This window comes from Cydia strobilella, chromosome 3 (genome assembly GCF_947568885.1).
Source record: "Cydia strobilella chromosome 3, ilCydStro3.1, whole genome shotgun sequence".
NCBI lineage: Eukaryota > Metazoa > Arthropoda > Insecta > Lepidoptera > Tortricidae > Cydia > Cydia strobilella.
This window is the reverse complement of record NC_086043.1, coordinates 5351028-5371055: the sequence shown is the minus strand read 5'-3', so window position 1 is coordinate 5371055 and position 20028 is coordinate 5351028. Positions and strand designations below refer to the sequence as shown.

Genomic DNA, 20028 nt, shown 5'->3' with positions numbered 1-20028 from the left:
ATATTAGCCCCAAATGCCATACGAGTGTTATCCAGCCTCGAAAGTCGTTGGGCACTTGAGTGTATTTTTTCGATTTTATTTATTTAACCGATTTGTGATAGATTTTTACGCGCTACTTTCTGTCCATCAAAGCTTTTGGCTCAACTGCCGTTTTTTTATTTAGTTTCATGTTTCATCAGGATTTATGCTAACAGTACATACTGAAGTAATATATGTTACTCGATAGACATCCCAGAGACATATAATTATATCGATAAGAATAATAGAGCGCAAAAATATTTGTGGTAGGTTCACGCTCGCCGCGACGTGGCTTTCAAAATAAAATCGTGCTAATTTAGCAGTTTTAATTATGAGGAAAAAATATTCATATCGCAAACTTGCTACACATTCATTAGTAAAATGTGATAGGACATAATTCAATTTTGTCACATCAGAAACAAGCTAAATTAACAAAAACAAAAGGGTTAGCTGAAAAGTCAAATACTCGTAACAAATAGGATTTTCACTTTGGCACGGCTTTAGACTAATCTGCGAGTGCTGCACGCTGACAGTCAGCGACGGAAGCGTCCCGGCTGCCGATGTTTACCGAAACCTGCCGAATGCTGCCAAAATCCACTTGTCGGATAAATCCAGTTCAGACAATATCAGGCCAATTCGAATTGTAGTTAATCGATCTGTTTCCGATATAATACTGAACTGTCAGTGTAAAAAGTGACATTTCTTTAACCAGAAACGTAACTTGACACAACAGAAATAAATCGAGTAACTAAAACTCGAATTGGCCTTTTTTATTGAGCACCTACCTAATAAAGGCCTATTCAGCAAAAAAAGTGATTTGAAATGTCATTACAACACCAGATTAGGTACAATGGTACGAGTGGTTTACTGATGTTTCGGCGAAAATTACTTGACAAACTTTCAGTTCCCAAACTATTTATCCCATATTTTTACTTGGGCGAAATTTCATTTCGCAAGTATGGGGTTGGGAAATGAAATGGTTGCGAAGTAAAAAACTTGCTAAAATTTCATTTGGGAAATGAAACTGATGCCATAAGTTTGTTGGGAAGTGAAATTTGGCGAAAAATATTTTGGCTAAACGGCGGTATCCCGGTACGAGTACGAGTAGGTACACCGCGCTCATTTAATTGATTAAAGATAATATTATATTACTTGACCTGAGTCATGGGTGTTTGCTATGTACATATATCTATATATAAGTATGTATATCGTCGCCTAGCACCCATAGTACAAGCTTTGCTTAGTTTGGGGCTAGGTTTATCTATGTAAAATATCCCCTAATATTTATATTAATTTATTTTATTTATTATGCAACTAGCGCAACTATCAAAGTTAATTTCCAAGCGACTGCACGAAATTACATAGAAGAAAACAATAGGACAGTTTTTCCACAAAATGTATCACTTTGTGCGTGCCCTCGCCAAATAGGGTAGTTGACATTTTTTTATTAATTTATATATATGTATATATTATTTTATTAATGGTATCAGTCGATCAGGTTTGTTTTAAGGATCAAATGTCTGTATGGGACCCATTGTTTTAAAGCAATACAAAAGTCACAAATGATGGTCAAAGTCTGGCACCCGCACTTTACTGACGAAACGCTCCTAACAAAATGGTGACGTCACGATATAACGTCGCTATTGCTTAGAAGCCGTTTCGATGTATGGAAAACAAGGAAATTGCGATTTTGTCGGTGAAATGTTGCGTTTATGTATATTATTTTTAATAAAATGTAAGGAATCTAATGGTACCATTATTTTTTTCCTTTTTGGTCTTGTATTTCTTTATTATTCCCATTTTATTAAGTTTTCAATCGTGATAAATTGCTCATTTTCTATATATTTAACTACATTTAGTTACAAGTCAACATGTGTTAACCCTTATCTTGGCGAGGCCCAAAATATTTTAAATTTTAATATTTTTTTTAGTTTTTTGCCACCTATTGACTATACTAGATTATTAAAAAAATATGAAAAAATCCAGGGATTTCCAGTTTCGGAAAATCAAATGTATCATATTTAATACAGTGCCAACCCCTAGATAAACTAGTTGGTAGTTGCCTACTTTTTAAAAGAAAAATGTGGATTTTAATAAAAATAAAATATACTGTAATGCAACAGAATCATCATTTATTGTTATCGAACCGCAATCTAAAGCATAAAATGACTATTAACACCTGTGAAAGTAAATTATATCTACGAATACCTGATCACATGGTAGAATTTTGTTAGGCATTCAAGAAACACGTAAACAAAAAGTTGTGTATAATAGGGAAAATAAACAAATAATTTTAATAGTAAAAAAAAAACTTTTTTTTAACGAGGCATTTTTTGCCATAAATAAAATTTGCCGCGCTACGGTCTACGGCGTAGCACTAAGGCTACAGCGTACGAATATACAGTTAAAATAATATCTATTACTTAAAAAATATCAGTTCACTATCTAAAAAGTATGATAACTAATAATATATGACATATTTAAAACATATTTTGCAACCCCCTACAAGTATAAAAAAATTAGAATTATAATAAATCATGTACACCTATTTTTTTGTCTTACCTTAGTCAAAATATGTGGCTTGGACGCTTCGTTACTACAAGAACTATTGTATAATAAATAGTGAATAATAATGAAAATAAATGAATAGTGAATAAATTTTTTCACCTTACGCCCATGTGACGGAAGCCAAACGGCCAAGCCACATATTTTGACTAAGGTGTAGAGTTCGTGAAGTTAGGGCTTGTAGAATTAGAAGCTTGGCTCTACAAGAGATCTGATAACTCTTCGACAGTGCGAGCCAGAATGTGATTTGGTATCTTATGATAAATAATAGGAGTCATCTTAAGAATATTTTTATTAAAAAGGGCTGTATTGCCTTTTAGAGCTCGTAATTTTATATTGTCTCTGTTTTGTGTGTCGTTCTCATGTAATTTATGTATATTATCAGTATGTCATATAAGGAAGTAACCAACTGAGGGGTATTTTTAGGGTTCCGTAGCTTAAAAGGAAACACATAGTTATACTCAGGTCTACACTCTACAGTCCCTTCAAGTTGTGAAAAAATCAAAATTCTAACGTAAAATTGATACGGCCGTTTATGCCGCAAAAAAACGTATATTTCGACACTCAAGGGAATCAAAACTTATAGGGTGCTTCCCGTTGACCTAGAACTATGAAATCAGGCAAGTAATATCGTCTTACACTACGCTTGAACACTATTAAATTAAAAAAAAAAAACATTGTACGGAACCCTCGGTGGGCAAATCTGACTCGCACTTGTCTGGATTTTTAGGGTTCCGTACCTCTTAAGGAAAAAACGGAACCCTTATAGGATCACTCGTGCGTCTGTCTGTCCGTCTGTCACAGCCTATTTTCTCCTCCGAAACTACTGGACCAATTAAGTTGAAATTTGGTATACACATGTAAGTCTGTGACCCAAAGACGGACATGTAACGACAAATTAATGAATTATAAACACGGGGGCCACTTTAATGAGGGGGGTAAATGAGAAAATTAAAAAATTAAGTTTTTCAAACTATATCGTGTTACATATCAAATGAAAGAGCTCATTGTGAAAATCTCAAATATATATTTTTTATAATTTTAGGATACACAGTTTCGAAGTTATTTAAGAAAATAGGCAAAAAGTGACCCTTTATCTCCGAAACTACTGGGTCTAAAATTTTGAAAAAAATACACAAAATAGATCTTTATCTATAGATTACAGGAAAACCTATTAGAAATGTGCAGTCAAGCGTGAGTCGGACTTAATTACTTAGTTTTTGATCCGACCCCTACGGGTTTTTTAAAGACATTTCACTCACATTTCACATAAAAAATACGTTGTTTAAATTGTGTAATGTACGGAACCCTTGGAACGCGAGTCCGACTCGCACTTGGCCGGTTTTTTTTATTGGTTTACATATGCCATTGGCTGACGGACTTTAAACGAATAAGACAAAAATGTGAAAAATGTAATATGCAGTATCTGCGTAATATCTGCGGCCGCTTGAGAAAAAGGAATTAAGTACCTATTTTTTTGGTATTTTTTTTAATCGTTAATATTTAATAAATATTTATATTTTTTATTTTAACATAAAATCGATTTGTTGCAAGCTTATAAAAGTAAAAAACAACAAATATTAAAAACTAATTATACAGTAATTTACAAACTTAAAAACTAATTTAAAAATTTATAATACTAAACTTAAAAGGTGAAACCTTCGTTTAAATAAAAATACTTAAAACATATCTACATACTAGGGTTGACAGGTACCTACCCGTGTAAATGTGCCCAGCACAATATGCCTTCTTTTTTATGTTTGTATTTGGCTGGAGCGTTTCAAATAATGGCTTTATTGGGTTTATGTTAAGGCAGAAAATCAAATGGAATAAAGCATCTGTCAATCACAAACTATCTTTAAATTACCTGTCCCTCACTGGGACAGAAAATCGGCTCGCGGTGTCATCGGCATTGTACCTACTGTACAAACCGAAGGTCGCAGCTAAAAGGAAGCGGGGTCGATACCAGTTTTTCAAGGGCTGTGTTTAAGGACTCAACGTAGTTTTTTAGTCAGTCACAAAAAGGATTCAGACTAAATAAAAATTATTATTTCACTAATAGCTTTGTAAGTGCAAGAGTTACGAATGATACATGATAAAAGTTCAACTACCTACTCGTATCTTGTCCATACAAAATTCAATAAGCTGAGAAATTGGTACTGTAATTTCAGAACGGCTGGTCACTTAAATACTTACCTAATGATATTTAAAAAAAAAATGTTTTTTGTTGCGTCTTCGCGAATACAATGATACAATAGTTCATTGTGCAACGTAAGTGAAATATTGTACGAGTCTAATATATTAAAGACAAGTAACAATATTCTTATCCCCGAAGTTACACACAATGTTTTTCATCACACTTGCAAAGAAAAAACTAAATTTTAAACGAAATCATTCTTAGATACGGTGACATTTCAATCAAATATTCGTCCGCCATTTTGAAATTTTTTGGCAGTATAGGGTAAAAAAATTTGAAACGGCTATTAAATTAAATATTTTAAAGCTTAAAAAAAAATTGTAAACGTCAGTATTTTCAAAGTAAAACTCATTTATACCTACTTGGTTCGTATGATTTAGTGACATTAATTTAAAAAAAAAGCTATAACTCACGAGTGAGTTATAGCTTTTTTTTTTAGAATCCATAGCTCACGCGGGAACAATATAGGCCTTTGTCCTTCAGTACATCTGCATGAAATAAGGTCTTTTTCGAGCAAGTGTGATGAAAATGTATATTCCTTTCTTTGCAACCGGCTAGATTCGAACAATGCTTATACTCGTAACTTAGTCACAGCGGTACGATACCGAGGTGTCATTGTCAAGTGACGTTTATTGGTTGAATGAATGTCACTTTAACACTGACAAATCGGTATCGTACCGCTGTGACTTCTTATAAGCATTGTTCGATTCGAGCCGAGTGACGGCTGAGTTCTAATTTTAAATGAATAATTTACCAGTCTTTATTTACTGGTCACACCAACCTATCTTACCAGAGATAGTATCTTAAAATATGATTGCCTGGATAAAAAGGATTCTTTATGGTTATTCAGCTACACGTGTGTATCCCGAATAGGTATACATTTCCAACACCTTCCTTAATATGACAAAAAAAAGTGACGCAGTCATATTTGTGCAAAAACAACCATCATTTCCAACACACTTGGCGGGTGGGCATCAAAAGCAATCCTTGTTTTATTCCTACTTTTAATTCATACTTGCCAACTAGAATAATACAGGAGCTTTCAGTAGGTACATTGTCGTCGGATTAGTAAAGCAATTAGAAGCTTTGCCGAAGCCGAGGTGAAGTTTTGTTTTTCCACAATATTTATTTCACCGCATGTAATTTTAGATTATATTTGTTAAGCTTTTCGATTAGCTGAGTGACAGCCCTAGCATCCATTAGTATTGTTATTTAGGGTTGCACACCTAAATATACATGTACAACAATAATACTTAAAAAAACTTCTCAATTTAAAGAAACAATTTCAAATACGAGCTGCCGGGAACTCGAAATAGCGCGCTCCTTTTGAATTGCATTATATCCTATTCAAAAGTTACTACATTTTTTTTATATTAATGAAGAATAACTAATTAATAATAAATTTACTTTGATTTGAAAAGTTACTCCGATCACTTCATCAAATTGAAATTATCTTGAAACTACTTTATGGATTTTCAAGAAACCTACTAATGATAACATTCTCGGCTAAGCCATAAAAATCACTAAATACACTGCATGTCACAAACGAAACATATACATACTACACATTAAGTACTTGGAATGAACTTAGAATATAATATTTCTCTGTATGCCTGTAGAATTAAAATTATATTAATATCAACCCTAACTTCTGATCGATATTTCACCTACATAGTTAGATGTCAGACTGTCATAATGAGAGTTAAATTACATTACCTGTTATAAATCGGGTACATTCCTTAAATGATTCGGAAAATAATATCTAAATAACTGGTATGACTAGAATGGCAATTGTTTTGGTAGCTTCCAAAATAGAATGGAAGTAATTAATACCAAAATAATTGTGATGGCAGAATGAAACGTTTAATTAATTCTGTATTAAGTTTTGTGAGAATATTCCGCGAATAAATCCGCATGGGAAATCTCTGGAAACGGAATTCCAAGATGCTTTCTTTATATTTCAACTAAAGGGCATGAACTTAAAATAGTAGTGTACATCATTGAATATTAAAAGATTATGAATTACTAGCGATATATTTATCAGCTCCGATATCCGATAATTTTACGAGCATTTTCGGCGCCTGAGATTCAATTTATCGATCACCCAGATATCGTATCTGAATCTTTTTTTGGATTGGTGACGACGCTGTCGCTTCCTTTACTTCAAATAAACATGTTTGAGTGAAAGTGGCTTTACCGATCCAAAATAAATTTTATTTCATTAAATGTCCGTTCCACTTATAAGGAAAATTATTATCGGTGATCGGAATAGGCAGAGTATAAAATTATAAATACATACCTACTTAAACTTAATAGAACAAAGTCGCGGTAGGATCATATTCCTTACAAAATCGCAGTCATGGCGAATTTGCTAATATTTTTTTATTACTATTGTTTAATTTCGTCAATCAAATAAATAGTTTTACTCGAAGTTGATAAAATTGATAGAATGATTGCGAATAATATATTACATTAATGGATTAAAATTTTAAAGCATTAAAAGTTTATTACTCTGTCTACTTGTAGAGGTAACTTATAACAAATAGGCCTTTTGTATACACACGTTTTTTTGCCGTAATAAACCGGTAAAAAAACCGCGTCTTGACATGGTCTCCAATGTTGTATGACTTGCATGGGCTACTATATGGAGGTACACGGCCACGGTTTAAACAAGGCGAGGCTACGCCGCGCCGCCGAGTGCACCGCCGCCCCCTCTTGGTATTGCTTTGAATATTTTCGCCATCGGAAAGTAGCTCGTAATCTGAAGTGATTGGCGGGAACCCGTGGCATAAACTCCTCGAACGCCATTGTCAAAATTTTGCTACCGAATTAATAACCTTGAAATTGTAAATTAAAGTTCAAATTGTCTGTGACGTTACGGGACAAGGCATTCGAAGGGTTAAGACATGTCTACTCTATTTTCTTTTAGTACGAATGCCGGCTTAATATACTGGGGTGTTGAAACATGACATCAATTTAAATTTGAGTGTGTCGCGCTCATTTTCATATATATCTTTTCATACAAAAGAGACAGCAAGTGAAAGTAAAATAACATGAATTAGGTTAAATATTTCACAAGCCTAACTATGCCTCCTATAGGCTCATAAGAACTGTTTTCTTAACTGGACAAAATGCAAGTTATTCAGCAGAAGGTATAAATTTTGGCATCCACGGCTTAATTTAAAGGTACAAAATAAATGCCAATTTCCATACATGCCAGTTTTTTTCAATAGTACCTACTTACATTCTTGTCAAGGAATAGAAAGAATGGCTTTTTCTGACGAGGTATCTAGATAGCAAAAGGTCCGAAACAGAAAATGCCGAAAGGTAGCCGAAATGTACACAAAGGTGAAAATGTATACCGACGTACCTAATACATAATACATAATGCTTTTCTCAAATATGTAAGGAGATATAATATCTTTTCAGAATGTCGCATACGTTATACGTATAGATACACGTTCCTTCCGCGATGATGCGTACAGTACACCCGGCAGCAATGCGCCGTTCGCGGAGCGCGCGGCCGCCAGCGCGCTGACGAAAATGGAATATGTATGGCTTATATATAGGCAATAAGGCCTATAAAATGACTCATACAAAAAAAATCCGCTGCGTCCGTGCCGTGCGTGCGATGGCGCTGCTTTGTCGACACTGGGATAAAAATTGGGTACTTTGAATCTTCGATTTACGAACAAAAACTTACAACCATTTCCGAGCATGTTTGAGAAAAGGATATTCCTAAAAATCGATGAGGCGCCTTCACACTTTTTACACTGTTAGCATCCACAAACGTTCCATTCTACGGTTCTGACCTGGCTTTGATGTCGGCGTCGTCGCCCGCTCCCGGCTGTAGCTGCATGCCGCCTTGCGCCCAAGTCACCGTTAGCCAGTCTGCAACAACGGACACAATAGGTTAATATAATAATAATCATCCAGGATTTTTTAATCAAAATATAACATCATGCAGCTTACCCCATTCGGTGTTTTCATATGGAATGGCCCATTAGTGTACTGACAATTTAAAGACAAAGTGAGTCTTAGCCAACGGGCTTTTTCGACATTTTCTTCGCTGTCCAACCATAAAACCGGAGACGAGGAGTGCCCAGCGAGGAAAAATGCGTAAACTAGATACTTAAGTTTTATAGACTATGAGGGTGCCTTATAGAGCGCTAAATATAGCAATAGTATTTAAAAATATTATAAGTCATTTTTTCCTTAAAAATAGTTATGTCACCACTTACTATTTGTATAACATAGTTCGCTCACTTTACCTACCTATTGTTTGTTATAAATAATCATTTTACTACTTAGGTTAGCATTAAGTTGTCCAGCTTAGTCAAAATAATATGTGGCTTGGCCGTTTTGCTTTTGCATATTTCTAAGGAGTGCGTTTCCCAGGTCATATTGCTATCTATGTAAATACCTAAAATCTGCTGACCAGCGTTCTATCTATCTCTCCTTTATATTCCAAATCGAATTTTGGTAAATGTTCGTAATTCATTCCAACGAGTCAAAAAATCAGGATTGTAATCATTATTATTATTTAATTAATTTATTATAATCAAATGTTAAAAATTACAATTTAACAAAGCTCCACAAAACTGTAATTAGTTTGACTGTGGAGGCAAGTATCAATCTCTTTTTACATGTCATTGATGTCATTAAAGAAAATCCTTAAGATTGGTAATTAGATTTTTGGCAACAGTAGGTATTGTGATCTAAAAAAGCGGTACGATTTTTTAAAAACTCCGCTGTATGAACCATGTGGAATTCATGTAGAATTACACCAACCAATATAAAAATATTAAAAATGCACGTAAACGAAGTCGTCGACAGTTTACATATAAATATACGGAGTGAGGCTGAGAAAAAAAGGGTTTACAAAACCATATTGCCCAATTATAGCACTTTGTTGAATAAGGTGTAGGTACTGCTTAGATTCAATATGGTGGAAGAGTAAAGTTTAGAAATACTGGAAAAGTAAAAAGCAGTCGTTCGAAACATGTTAGTAACTTTGCGCTCGCTATGCAGCAAAGTAAAGTAGCTTTTAAACAACAGTATTACTTAAAAAAGTCCTTTTACTTATTTGAGTTCAAAAAAACGCGAACAGCTTTCTTCAACATGGAGTACTTTTAAAACTTGGAGGACATTTCAACAACAGACTGCAGGTACCTTTTTTAGGATTCCGTACCCAAAGGGTAAAGACGGGACCCTATTACTAAGACTCCACTGTCCGTCTGTCTATCTGTCTGTCTGTCACCAGGCTGTATCTCATGAACCATGATACATGAACTATGGTACTAGACAGTTTAAATTTTCACAGATGATGTATTTCTGTTGCCGCTATAACAACAAACACTAAAAAGTACGGAACCCTCGGTCGTCGATTCCGACTTGCACTTGTTCGGTTTTTTTATGTTTTGTTATCGGTTTTTAACAAACAACTCATCGTCTATCTCAGACCTACCCAATGTACCCAGATTTCATTCCGAGTAAATTTAATAGAGTAGCCGAGACAGACGGAAGGGATTTACACATCAGTACCCGATTTAACGTCTCTCCTTCATCGTGAAATGAATTATACGAGTACCTAGTCACATTTTCAGTAAATTGTGGATTAATGGAATTCCAATGTGATAATAACAGATATTCCAATACACAAAATTTTCCCTTATAGTTAAAATTCTGCTACGACTCCAACAAAGTTGTAAAACTGGCTTAAGTAGAACTTGTACCAACAACCATGAGTTAACTGGAGCCTTTTTATGTAGTATGGGCTATATTTGGGTGACGATTTTTTTTAAAGGTTTGAAACTCACCATTCGGATAGCGACTGCAGCAGCATAACTGATACAACGTTGCTGTGTAGCGTTTACGCGGGCGGTGTCACAATCTCTTTGATCGTTCTAACCCCGCAGTAATGCGACAATCACGTCAAAGCAAATTATTAAAGGAATTAGACAGTGACATCACCTGCGTTGCGTTTTAACAGCTGCTGCGGTTATATTCCGAATGTCTCCTTGAGTTAGCGACCAATATCGTGTCGCATCTTAGTGCTTGTTCTGAATGGCTTAAGTTCATTCAGCGCCCATAAATGCGGTAACATCCTTAAATCCTAAATATTTGGGCTCCTACTAGTAGGCCAAGTTCAAAAGTGGAGGTCATTACTCAGAGCAATTAAGCGCCCGGGTAACTCAAACATTACACGATAACTCAAGTGCGGTGGCAACTTGTCGTAAGTTCCGACTCTTGATACGATATAGTGGCACGTTCCCCACTACGCATAACAACTGTACATATGAAAACTCAACAATTATGTAAGTACGTTCCTCAGGCACAGTATGGTAAAGCTCGAACTTAATAGTTTTGAAAAATAATATTATTATGCTGGATTAACCCCTATAGTGGTTAAAAAGGGGATGAAAGTTTGCTTGGGTTTCAAGTTTCATTTTAAGCTAGGAACTTGAAACTTCGTAAAAAGACATTTTAACAAAATTCAAGAAGTGTTTTTTTTTTCGATTGTGTTGAAACAACTTGGCTACAGACAAAAAGACCTGAAATAAGCAAAGAACCCAGAAATCGCCCAAAGTCGCCAAGAATGGAGCAAACGGACAAGGAGAGCCGACCCCAGATGATGGGAGATAATGATGAGAGAGTTGAAACTTCGGAAGAAGTCCTTATGACACAAATGTCCCGTGTTTTCGACTGCTTTTATTAGTATCAGTTTAATGTGACTTTCTGACCTTTCTTCTCTAAGAGAGGGGAAGCGTTGGCTCGCAAGTCGTGTTGACGTGGAGTTGTTGTTAACACCCACTTAAAACGAGGCGCTATGTATTACAGTGTACACTGCCGGCCAAATTTGAATCGGGCTCCGGAACTCTTCTAAAGTTGAGGTAATATTAAGCCTTGTTAGGACTTGTCCGGTTCTCGTGCTATGTTTACCTTCTTTTTAAGTAAATAACTTCCTGTGGGCTGTACGTTCTCTGTTAGTATCTAATGTATCTATGTACCTAAAGGAATTATTTTATGTTTAAAGGAATTATTTTTCTGACGTTGTCTCGGCTTTTTGCTACAGCTCATGGTAGCCTGAGGTCTTCTTGTCAACTAATCCCAAAAATTAGCGTAGGCACAAATTTTTACGAAAGCTACCACTGTGTCATCTGACCTCCCACCCAATTATTTTATATATTAAATTATCAAGTATCTATATGTCAATATAGATCCGCCTTAATTATTCCTTGAAATGTTAAATCCGATGTTTTCTACTTGCTTTCCATATTATATGTATTTAATAAATTCAAAACAAACTAAAGAGTAACAACAAAACAATTTCCAATATCCCGGGTGCTTCTAAATATTTCATCTAATAAATATGGCGGTTATGAAACAAAAACCCGCGCAGAAATTCTTGCGTTGTTTCGTATAATAAATCTCTCTAATTATTAGCTCTGTTAACTATATTGGCAAAGGGTCGAGCGACCAAAGTTTTATAGACCTGTAGCGATCACTTCTGAGGTTATAAGAATATTAATGTTATTTATTTTATACATATAGTTTCTAGACCATATACCAAACCTAAAAATAATAATTTGTGTCTTCCTAGGTATTTGCTTAGGTAGAAAATTAGGTGTTTCTTTTTTTTAAAGCAATCAATAAAGAAAATATTAGAGATGAAATTCTTTGTGTCCCTGTAAAAGCAAAGTGGCTTCAGACGTACACACACATTTTGTGTCATTTTCATTCGCGGGTAGGTATAATGACGTTTAATAAATGCCTAATACTGAATCTAAAACGCCTAATATAATATTATAGGGCTTGTGCACAAATCACGCGAGGTTTTTTCGGCTACTTTTTGACCCCCCAAATACTGGGTCTAAATTTTAAAAAATACACAAAATAGGTATTTAGTATTTACCTATAGATGACAGACAAACCTATTAGAAATGTGCAGTCAATCGTGAGTCGGACTTAATTACTTGGTTTTAATTGTTGTTTAAAGTTTAACATAAAATTAATGTTAATGTGTGTGTATTAATGTTATGTGTGTGAGAAATGACCATAATTGATATATTCATATCGTGATTTACAGATCTGGTTTAAATACAATAATTTACTTAGATATTAAAACGCCGATCTACCCTGACCTTTTCAACCCTTCCGATGAAAGCTGGGTCTGATGTAGTCTGCATGCATAATACACAAGGGATAAACGTAGGTACATACATTAAATCTTTCAGGGATTATGGCCAAGTTAGACTGACAGAGGTTCCAGATTCAATAGCACTTAACTCTCGAAATGTACTTAATCGTATAACACTTACATATGGTGGATTACTTTGAGTAGGTAGAATTTATAAGTAATCTTGGTCAGAATTATGTAGCATATATGAGATATGCTACTATATAGTACATGTTCCTGATCATTTTAAGCGCAATGGCAGTTGATCCTATGATTAAATTTTGAGTTCCTATTGTTTCTTATAGCTAATATGTCTCTCTTGTATCTTGTATCTCTTTTTAGCTGTAATGTAAGCCTAACTCGATAAACCTATGCATCTGTTTATAATTTAGGTATATGTATACTTTGGATGTAATAAATATCGTTATTGTTAAGTTTTAGTATAAGTACCTAATTTCTGTTTATTTAGTTCCTAAGGGTTCCTGTCACAATGCTATCCTAAAACTACTGTCAGAACTCCTAGTAGGAATTGTCTTCGTGTTCTTCTCTCACTCTCACTGATCGTAAGCATGAGCGAGATGGATGTGCTTGCTCGGAACAAGGGATATAACGTTTTTGTATTTTAATTTGTTGTAAATTTTCACCAGAAAAAAGTAATCGATGAATTCCCTCATAAATAAGATTGCACAATTTTAGAAGCAATTTCTTATTTTTAGCTTTTATAAATTAAATTCATTGTTACAAATTATTAACGTGCGTTTTAGACCTATGCTTTTTTTATCGAGCGAAAGGCAAAAAATCTGGATTCGTATCAATGAAGACACCTAGAGAAAATCCTCAAGTCAAGATTGCTAATTAAATGTTTGGCAACAGAATTGTGATCAAAAAAAGCGGTACGATTTTTCAAAAGCTCCGTTCTCTGAACCTACGGCACCGGTGCCGTATGTACAGTCGCCATCAGATATATCGGAGCGGCCAAGGCTCTCACAAATATCTGAACACGCCTCTATTGTCAAGGCGTTAGAGTGCGTGTTCAGATATTGTGAACACCTCGGGCGCTCCGATATATCTGATGGTCACTGTACCATTTTATAATCTCATCTGTAAATATTATTGGCCTGTATCTGTTCCTTTCCCCAATAAAGAAAATAAATAATAAGATTATATGTCACATTTAATTATTAGAAAATTTACAAAATATCGTTAATTTTTTTTATGTTTAGAATATGTTTGTTTATTATTCGTTATATTTAGATAAAATTTGTCTGGGTTGAAGAGCTCGCGATTCTGTGCAGAATAAATACGAAATCAAAACTCGTTTCAAAAAAAATGTATGCGTAATTTTCCGTGTAACATGTCAAGGGGGATTTCCATGTTAACCTTATATGAAGCATAATATTAACATTATAGAAAGTATGTTTACACAATTTGATTTTTATTTATTATTATAAGTTAGGAGCAAAACATAAATTCCAAACAAATTTTTAAATGCATCTAAGTCTTATAATAATTACAAATTCGACAAAAAAATCAAACGAAGCTGTGGTTCATATACATCAAATTGTACCTACCCACTCCCCATACCATAAACCCATAATAATGTTATTATCCAGAGAGGAAAAATCTAAGTTGAAACAAAGAACCCCACATTTGTTTTATTCACGGCTATCCAAAGAAATTGCTTACAAGTGTACATTTTACGGATTTTCCTCCTAAGAAAACTGAAGCCAAAATGTTTGAATGCAAACAATAAGTGGGTAAAAACCTTTGTTTTTTTTTGTTTTACCCACTTACACGGTTTTACAATGTTCATTGTAATGGAAAGCTTTTAACGTTTTATTGTTCGGACACCTGGGTGCCTAGCCAAGGTGACAATCGCTTGCGCTACGACAACCAAACGCTTTGTGTCTCTCTATCACTTCCATATTAGTGCGATAGTGACAGTTTAGTTTCGTTCCCTACGGAGCGTAAACGATAGGCTACGCACGCAAATATTGAACTCTGAAACTGGGTCGTTCTTACTCGACGAAACAGAACCTAATGTAAAATGTTTTCTGGCGCATTTGTAATACAAATTATGTACGTGTTTATTAAATGACTTGATGCCATAAAATAGATTCACCTAATTGTGTTAGTGATATATCGTAAGTTATAATATTTAGGTACGATTTGTCCAATCTTTTAAAACTTAAATTATTGAGTGTGTTTTTAACTACTATATAAAAGATGAAAGTTACAATAATCACACATTCAACTTATATGTATGTAATGTACCTCTTTGTAACACGGCACATCATTTTATTTAAGACTGCATCGACCGTTCAGTGGCGCCCTCATTGACTATAATTAATAAAGAGTCTTAACTATAATTGCTTGAAAGAAAAGACCTAAGATGCATTGTTTGTACAATTGCAAGCATCATACGTATCCCCAGGAAGAGGATCACGAAGTGGGCCATCAAAACATACTGAAACATACATTTTTTCATTGAATTTGTAACGAAAACACAACAAAAAAAATTGACCTATAACTAATATAAAATACACAGATAATTCATACCATTTTACAGTAAAGCAAAAACCTAATAGTGTATTTAACATTAAAAATGAAAAGATTCCACACATTGAACAAGTTTGGGAACAAATCAAATTATTTTATTAAATATTTTGATTTGTTTTTTTAAGTAGTCACACTACTATATATAAATTAAAAACTCCGGCCTTCACCACTGGAGGGCTTCGTCACTTTTTCTTTAATATATGACATCTATTACAGATTCCACACATTGTTAAGTGCATTATAGTAAATATTTTTTAAGAATAATCTTTATTTTGTTGCGCTCATTTTTTGACGTCGCCTATCTTGTTGCGAACGCTAGGCGGCGCTGCCATCGTGCACGGTCCCAATAAACAACCACACCACTTTTGTACCTAACCACATTTTTTTAAATTAGGGCGAGGTATTATCGTGGATTGGCCAGGTTAGGTAAGATAATGAGATTAGGTACTTAACAGTTCACATGATTCGCCTAGTAACATTCTACCTATTACAGGATTATATTATACTACTTAGCTGTTGCCCACGACTTCCGTTCGCGTGGATTTATTTCCCGAGATACACTTTCAACCTTATTAGGGGAAGAATTTTCAAGCACTAAAAACATTTTTCGTACTTTCTAATGTTTTCCTCCTTTCTTCCTACGAAATCCCTACCAAATCGTTCCCGTTATAAACTCAATCCTCTTGTAACCCCTTTAGGGGTACAATTTTTAAAAACGCTGAAATTACTTTTCTTGTGTTGTAATCTAGTGTCTTCCTACGAAGTTTCAAGTCCCTCGTTCACAAAAAATTTCGTTCCCGGTACAAATTTTCACCCCCTTTTTTACCACCTTAGGGGATGAATTTTCAAATACGTACGCTGAAATTACTTTCTTGTATTTTATGAAAATGTCTATTTACGAAGTTTCAAGTCCCTAGCCTAAAAAAAAACTTGATCTCCATACAAACTTTCATCCCCTTGTTAACCCCCTCAGGGGATGAATTTTTAAAAACAACAAAAGCTTCTTCGCTTAAACAATAAAAGAAAAAAATACTGAAAACATTGTACCGCGCTCACAACATATCGTAATCAGTTAATACCATTAGGGAATTATGGTTTCTCGCGATTGTTCAGATTTACACCGAACACGTACAACTAAACAAAGTTGATAACTTTGTTTCATTAAGTGGGAGTTAAAACTTGGTTATCTGGAGTTCGAGGCTCGACGACACTTCCCTGTGTGCGTTACACTTTGTTTAAAATCTAATTACCTACACCTAATGTTGAGCGACAAATCTGTTACAGAATGAGCATTCAAATTCAGCTGAGGGGAAATCAGAACCGACAAAAATAAAGGTGACTGTCCAATTGTAACTGCCGCTGCACTGCAGTTGCGACGTTACGCGGTGCCGCACTTCTGTAGCAGCACGACTGCGGCTGTTGCGGCGTGCAGTCGCGACAGCGTTCGTTGATGGCTTGTCAATGTCAGTCATATAATGTCATACGTACTAATTTACTTTTGTATTTTTTACGTGAAGAAGCGAGTGACGATAATGCTACATGCTACATGAAAAAGAAGACCAGTTTGCCTTTCTACAGCTTTAAGGCAGCTACGCAATATTAATAAAAAATCTGATATTTAATGGTGATCCTTTATTCAGATAATATTGCCGATTAAATGAAAAGCAATTCAACATTGAATGAGACTTAATAATTGACGAAATACAATCAAATTACTCAAATAAAATTAATGCAGAGGAAAAATTATTCTTAACATTAAGGTAAGTTCACAATGTGAAATTTTCTTCCCCATCCTCTTGCCTAAATGCGTGACCACCGCACACAGCAATCCGACGGAAACGGGACTCATGGAGTTCGTGATATATACGGGGGGAGTGCGCACTTGATCCACCTGCATCACGTATTATAGGTACTCGGCCGTCAGAAACGTGCGGGTGGATTTAGAAGTCTGTAATAAACGTCCCCTCAAAACCATGCCAGGTAGGCTCTTTTAGCAGGCCTTTTATTGATTTCTGCAAAGTGATTCGTGGGTTCTGGAGATGACGATGCGACACGTAAGAATAAAATTATCCAATGGTGGGCAGGCAGTCGTTCGGTGTTAGCAAAATATTACAGATTTATCTTTCTAAGTATCCATATTAAGCCAATTTTACTTTCCTTAGGTACCAAACAGTGAAGTATGATGAATAAAATAATTTGTAATTTACACTTCATATTGTCCAGTTGCAGGTGTGAATGGGCGACGGCACTCTATGATATGACCGCACCATCCATATAAAACTTGACGGGCGAGACAAGAAATCCTTTATGAAGAAAGATATTTCCCTCGCCTTGGCCGATAGAAAGAACTTTTAATAAATTAATTTGAATAATAAATGGTTTCCTCGTGTTGGTGTGAAGAATTACGTGTTGCACTGTAACACAGTTTGTTTAACCCTCATGCCTTGAGACCTCCGCAACTGTCAATATTCTAAATTTTAAACCATTCGCTTCTCTCGTGGTTCAATTTTGTATCGTTTCGTATGTTTGGATATCAATATGTTACCATGAGGTATTAAATAACATCTTTGCCCCTTGTAATAAAAATAAATGATTGCTTCTTTTATTTAGATCAGGAATGGCTTTGCAATGACAAAATGAGAAATTGTCACCATAAACGACATTATATAATATGATATATTACAATACAATTACAGTTGCCAGGAATATTCGGCAACTATTCGGTATTTGGCCACTTTGCCGGATATTCGGTATTCTATTTGCCTCTCTATCGCTCGTGCCCTATCGAGCTTATAGCTATCCTCGCAAAACTACGAAAAAATAAAAGAACAGTTTATTTAATGAATCTATAAATAATATCGTCGTATTATTTGAATCCCTAAATCAATAATCTCAAAATACGCTAAATTTGTGAAAGCTGATTCCACAAATCTGCCTTAAGTATATACCTTAGTTTTATTGGATGTATATAATGTACAAATTTCTAGAGAAGGCGGAGAATGTAAAGTTATAGCAAGAATAGTGCCTGGGCGTGGGCATAGATTTAATAATAAACTATACAATTATTTTCTGGATCAACAAGAGTAGAACCTAAATCAACTTCAACTGAATGCTACTAAACAAAGCCCTCAATGTCAACCTTACGTGCAGAACATGTTGAACATATAATGTATACACTTTTTTGGGAAACAGGTTTTTCGTAAATTAATAAAAAAGTAAAAAATAAGACAATTTTTATTTTTCACAACTCTTTATTAACTTTAGTTTTGTCCGCCATGATCGTGATATCAGCAGCTTGAGCCTTGAACTGCAACTTGTAGGTACCTGGAAATTAGAAATTATCTTTTCAGTTTCATGTTGTATTTTGAATATAACTATGTATTTTTGTATGTATATGATTTATTGCTTGCAAGTTACATATATGTATGTCTGTTTGTTGAATTTAACTTCAAATCAGTAAAACGGAGCTAGTAGCGGACAAGCTGTGTTAAACGGTTTGTCTTTAGATATTCTGGCCACATCATCACAGAAAATAAATAGGTAATAGTGACCCGACCACCAAAATGGACTTTTAAATATTCGTAGTAAAATAATATTAATTTTATACTTACATCGACGTGATCCTCACAGCAATATTGTGTGTAACACTTGAAGTATTCCATTCCACATTTACTTCACGACAACACCGTCTTTCACGTAGGTCTTCGCGGACTATAATTTTTGTAAATCATTCCCACAAGTGGAAACAAGGTTTTTGATATATTAAGCAATCAAAATCTACTGTTTAGGTATTAAAAATTATAAATCAAATCGTAAGAAACTAGCGGTTTAACTGAATTTTTTTATTATGACAATTGATGACAATGACATCTTTGACAATTACGTGAGTGACGGATTTATTTATTATGGTTCGATAACTTTTACTATACGATGACATTATTATATTCAGCCTCGCGAGAAGGTCAAAGGTTTGTTGAAATATCTTCAATCCTCGATTATTATATCGCAGCAAATGTCGGAAACTGTTTAAAAACCTAATATCTCGAAATGGTTTTCGAAATAGAACATTTAAAAAAAATTTACAATCCTAATTAGAGATTGGATTTTGCAAGTAGTGAGTGAGAAGTGCGACTGTGTGCACGTTTTCCCCCGCAAAAATGGCAGAACGATTTGTACGGTAAGATATCGCTTGGGCTCCTCCCTTCCGACGTGTCGGAAACCGGTGTTGCTCGAAGGGTTTGCCAGACTATAGTTAACTTCCGAATTTGACACTCTCTTTTTCGGACCTATCATTCTAGTTTCCTAACTGGCTCTGTGATACTCGTATGGCTCAATATAGATTAGCAAAAAAGTTTACAGTAGTACTACAGTCGCCATCAGATATGTCGGAGCGACCGAGGTGCTAAATATATCTGAACATGCACTCTAGCGCCTTGACAATAAATGCGTGTTCAGATATCTGTGAGCTCCTTGGCCGCCCCGATATATCTGCGATATATGGCGACGGTAC

The 20028-nt window shown here is 34.8% G+C and overlaps 1 protein-coding gene across 1 annotated transcript in view; it reads right to left on the bottom strand.

Annotated features, from left to right (window-relative positions):
* The window catches only part of LOC134755695 (atrial natriuretic peptide-converting enzyme), a 142567-nt gene that overhangs the window by 97012 nt on the left and 25527 nt on the right, over nt 1–20028 (bottom strand). Inside the window, exon 3 of the mRNA XM_063692242.1 lies at nt 8593–8671. Within this exon, the coding sequence (XP_063548312.1) occupies nt 8593–8671 (79 nt within the window). The remainder of the gene's footprint in view (nt 1–8592; nt 8672–20028) is intronic.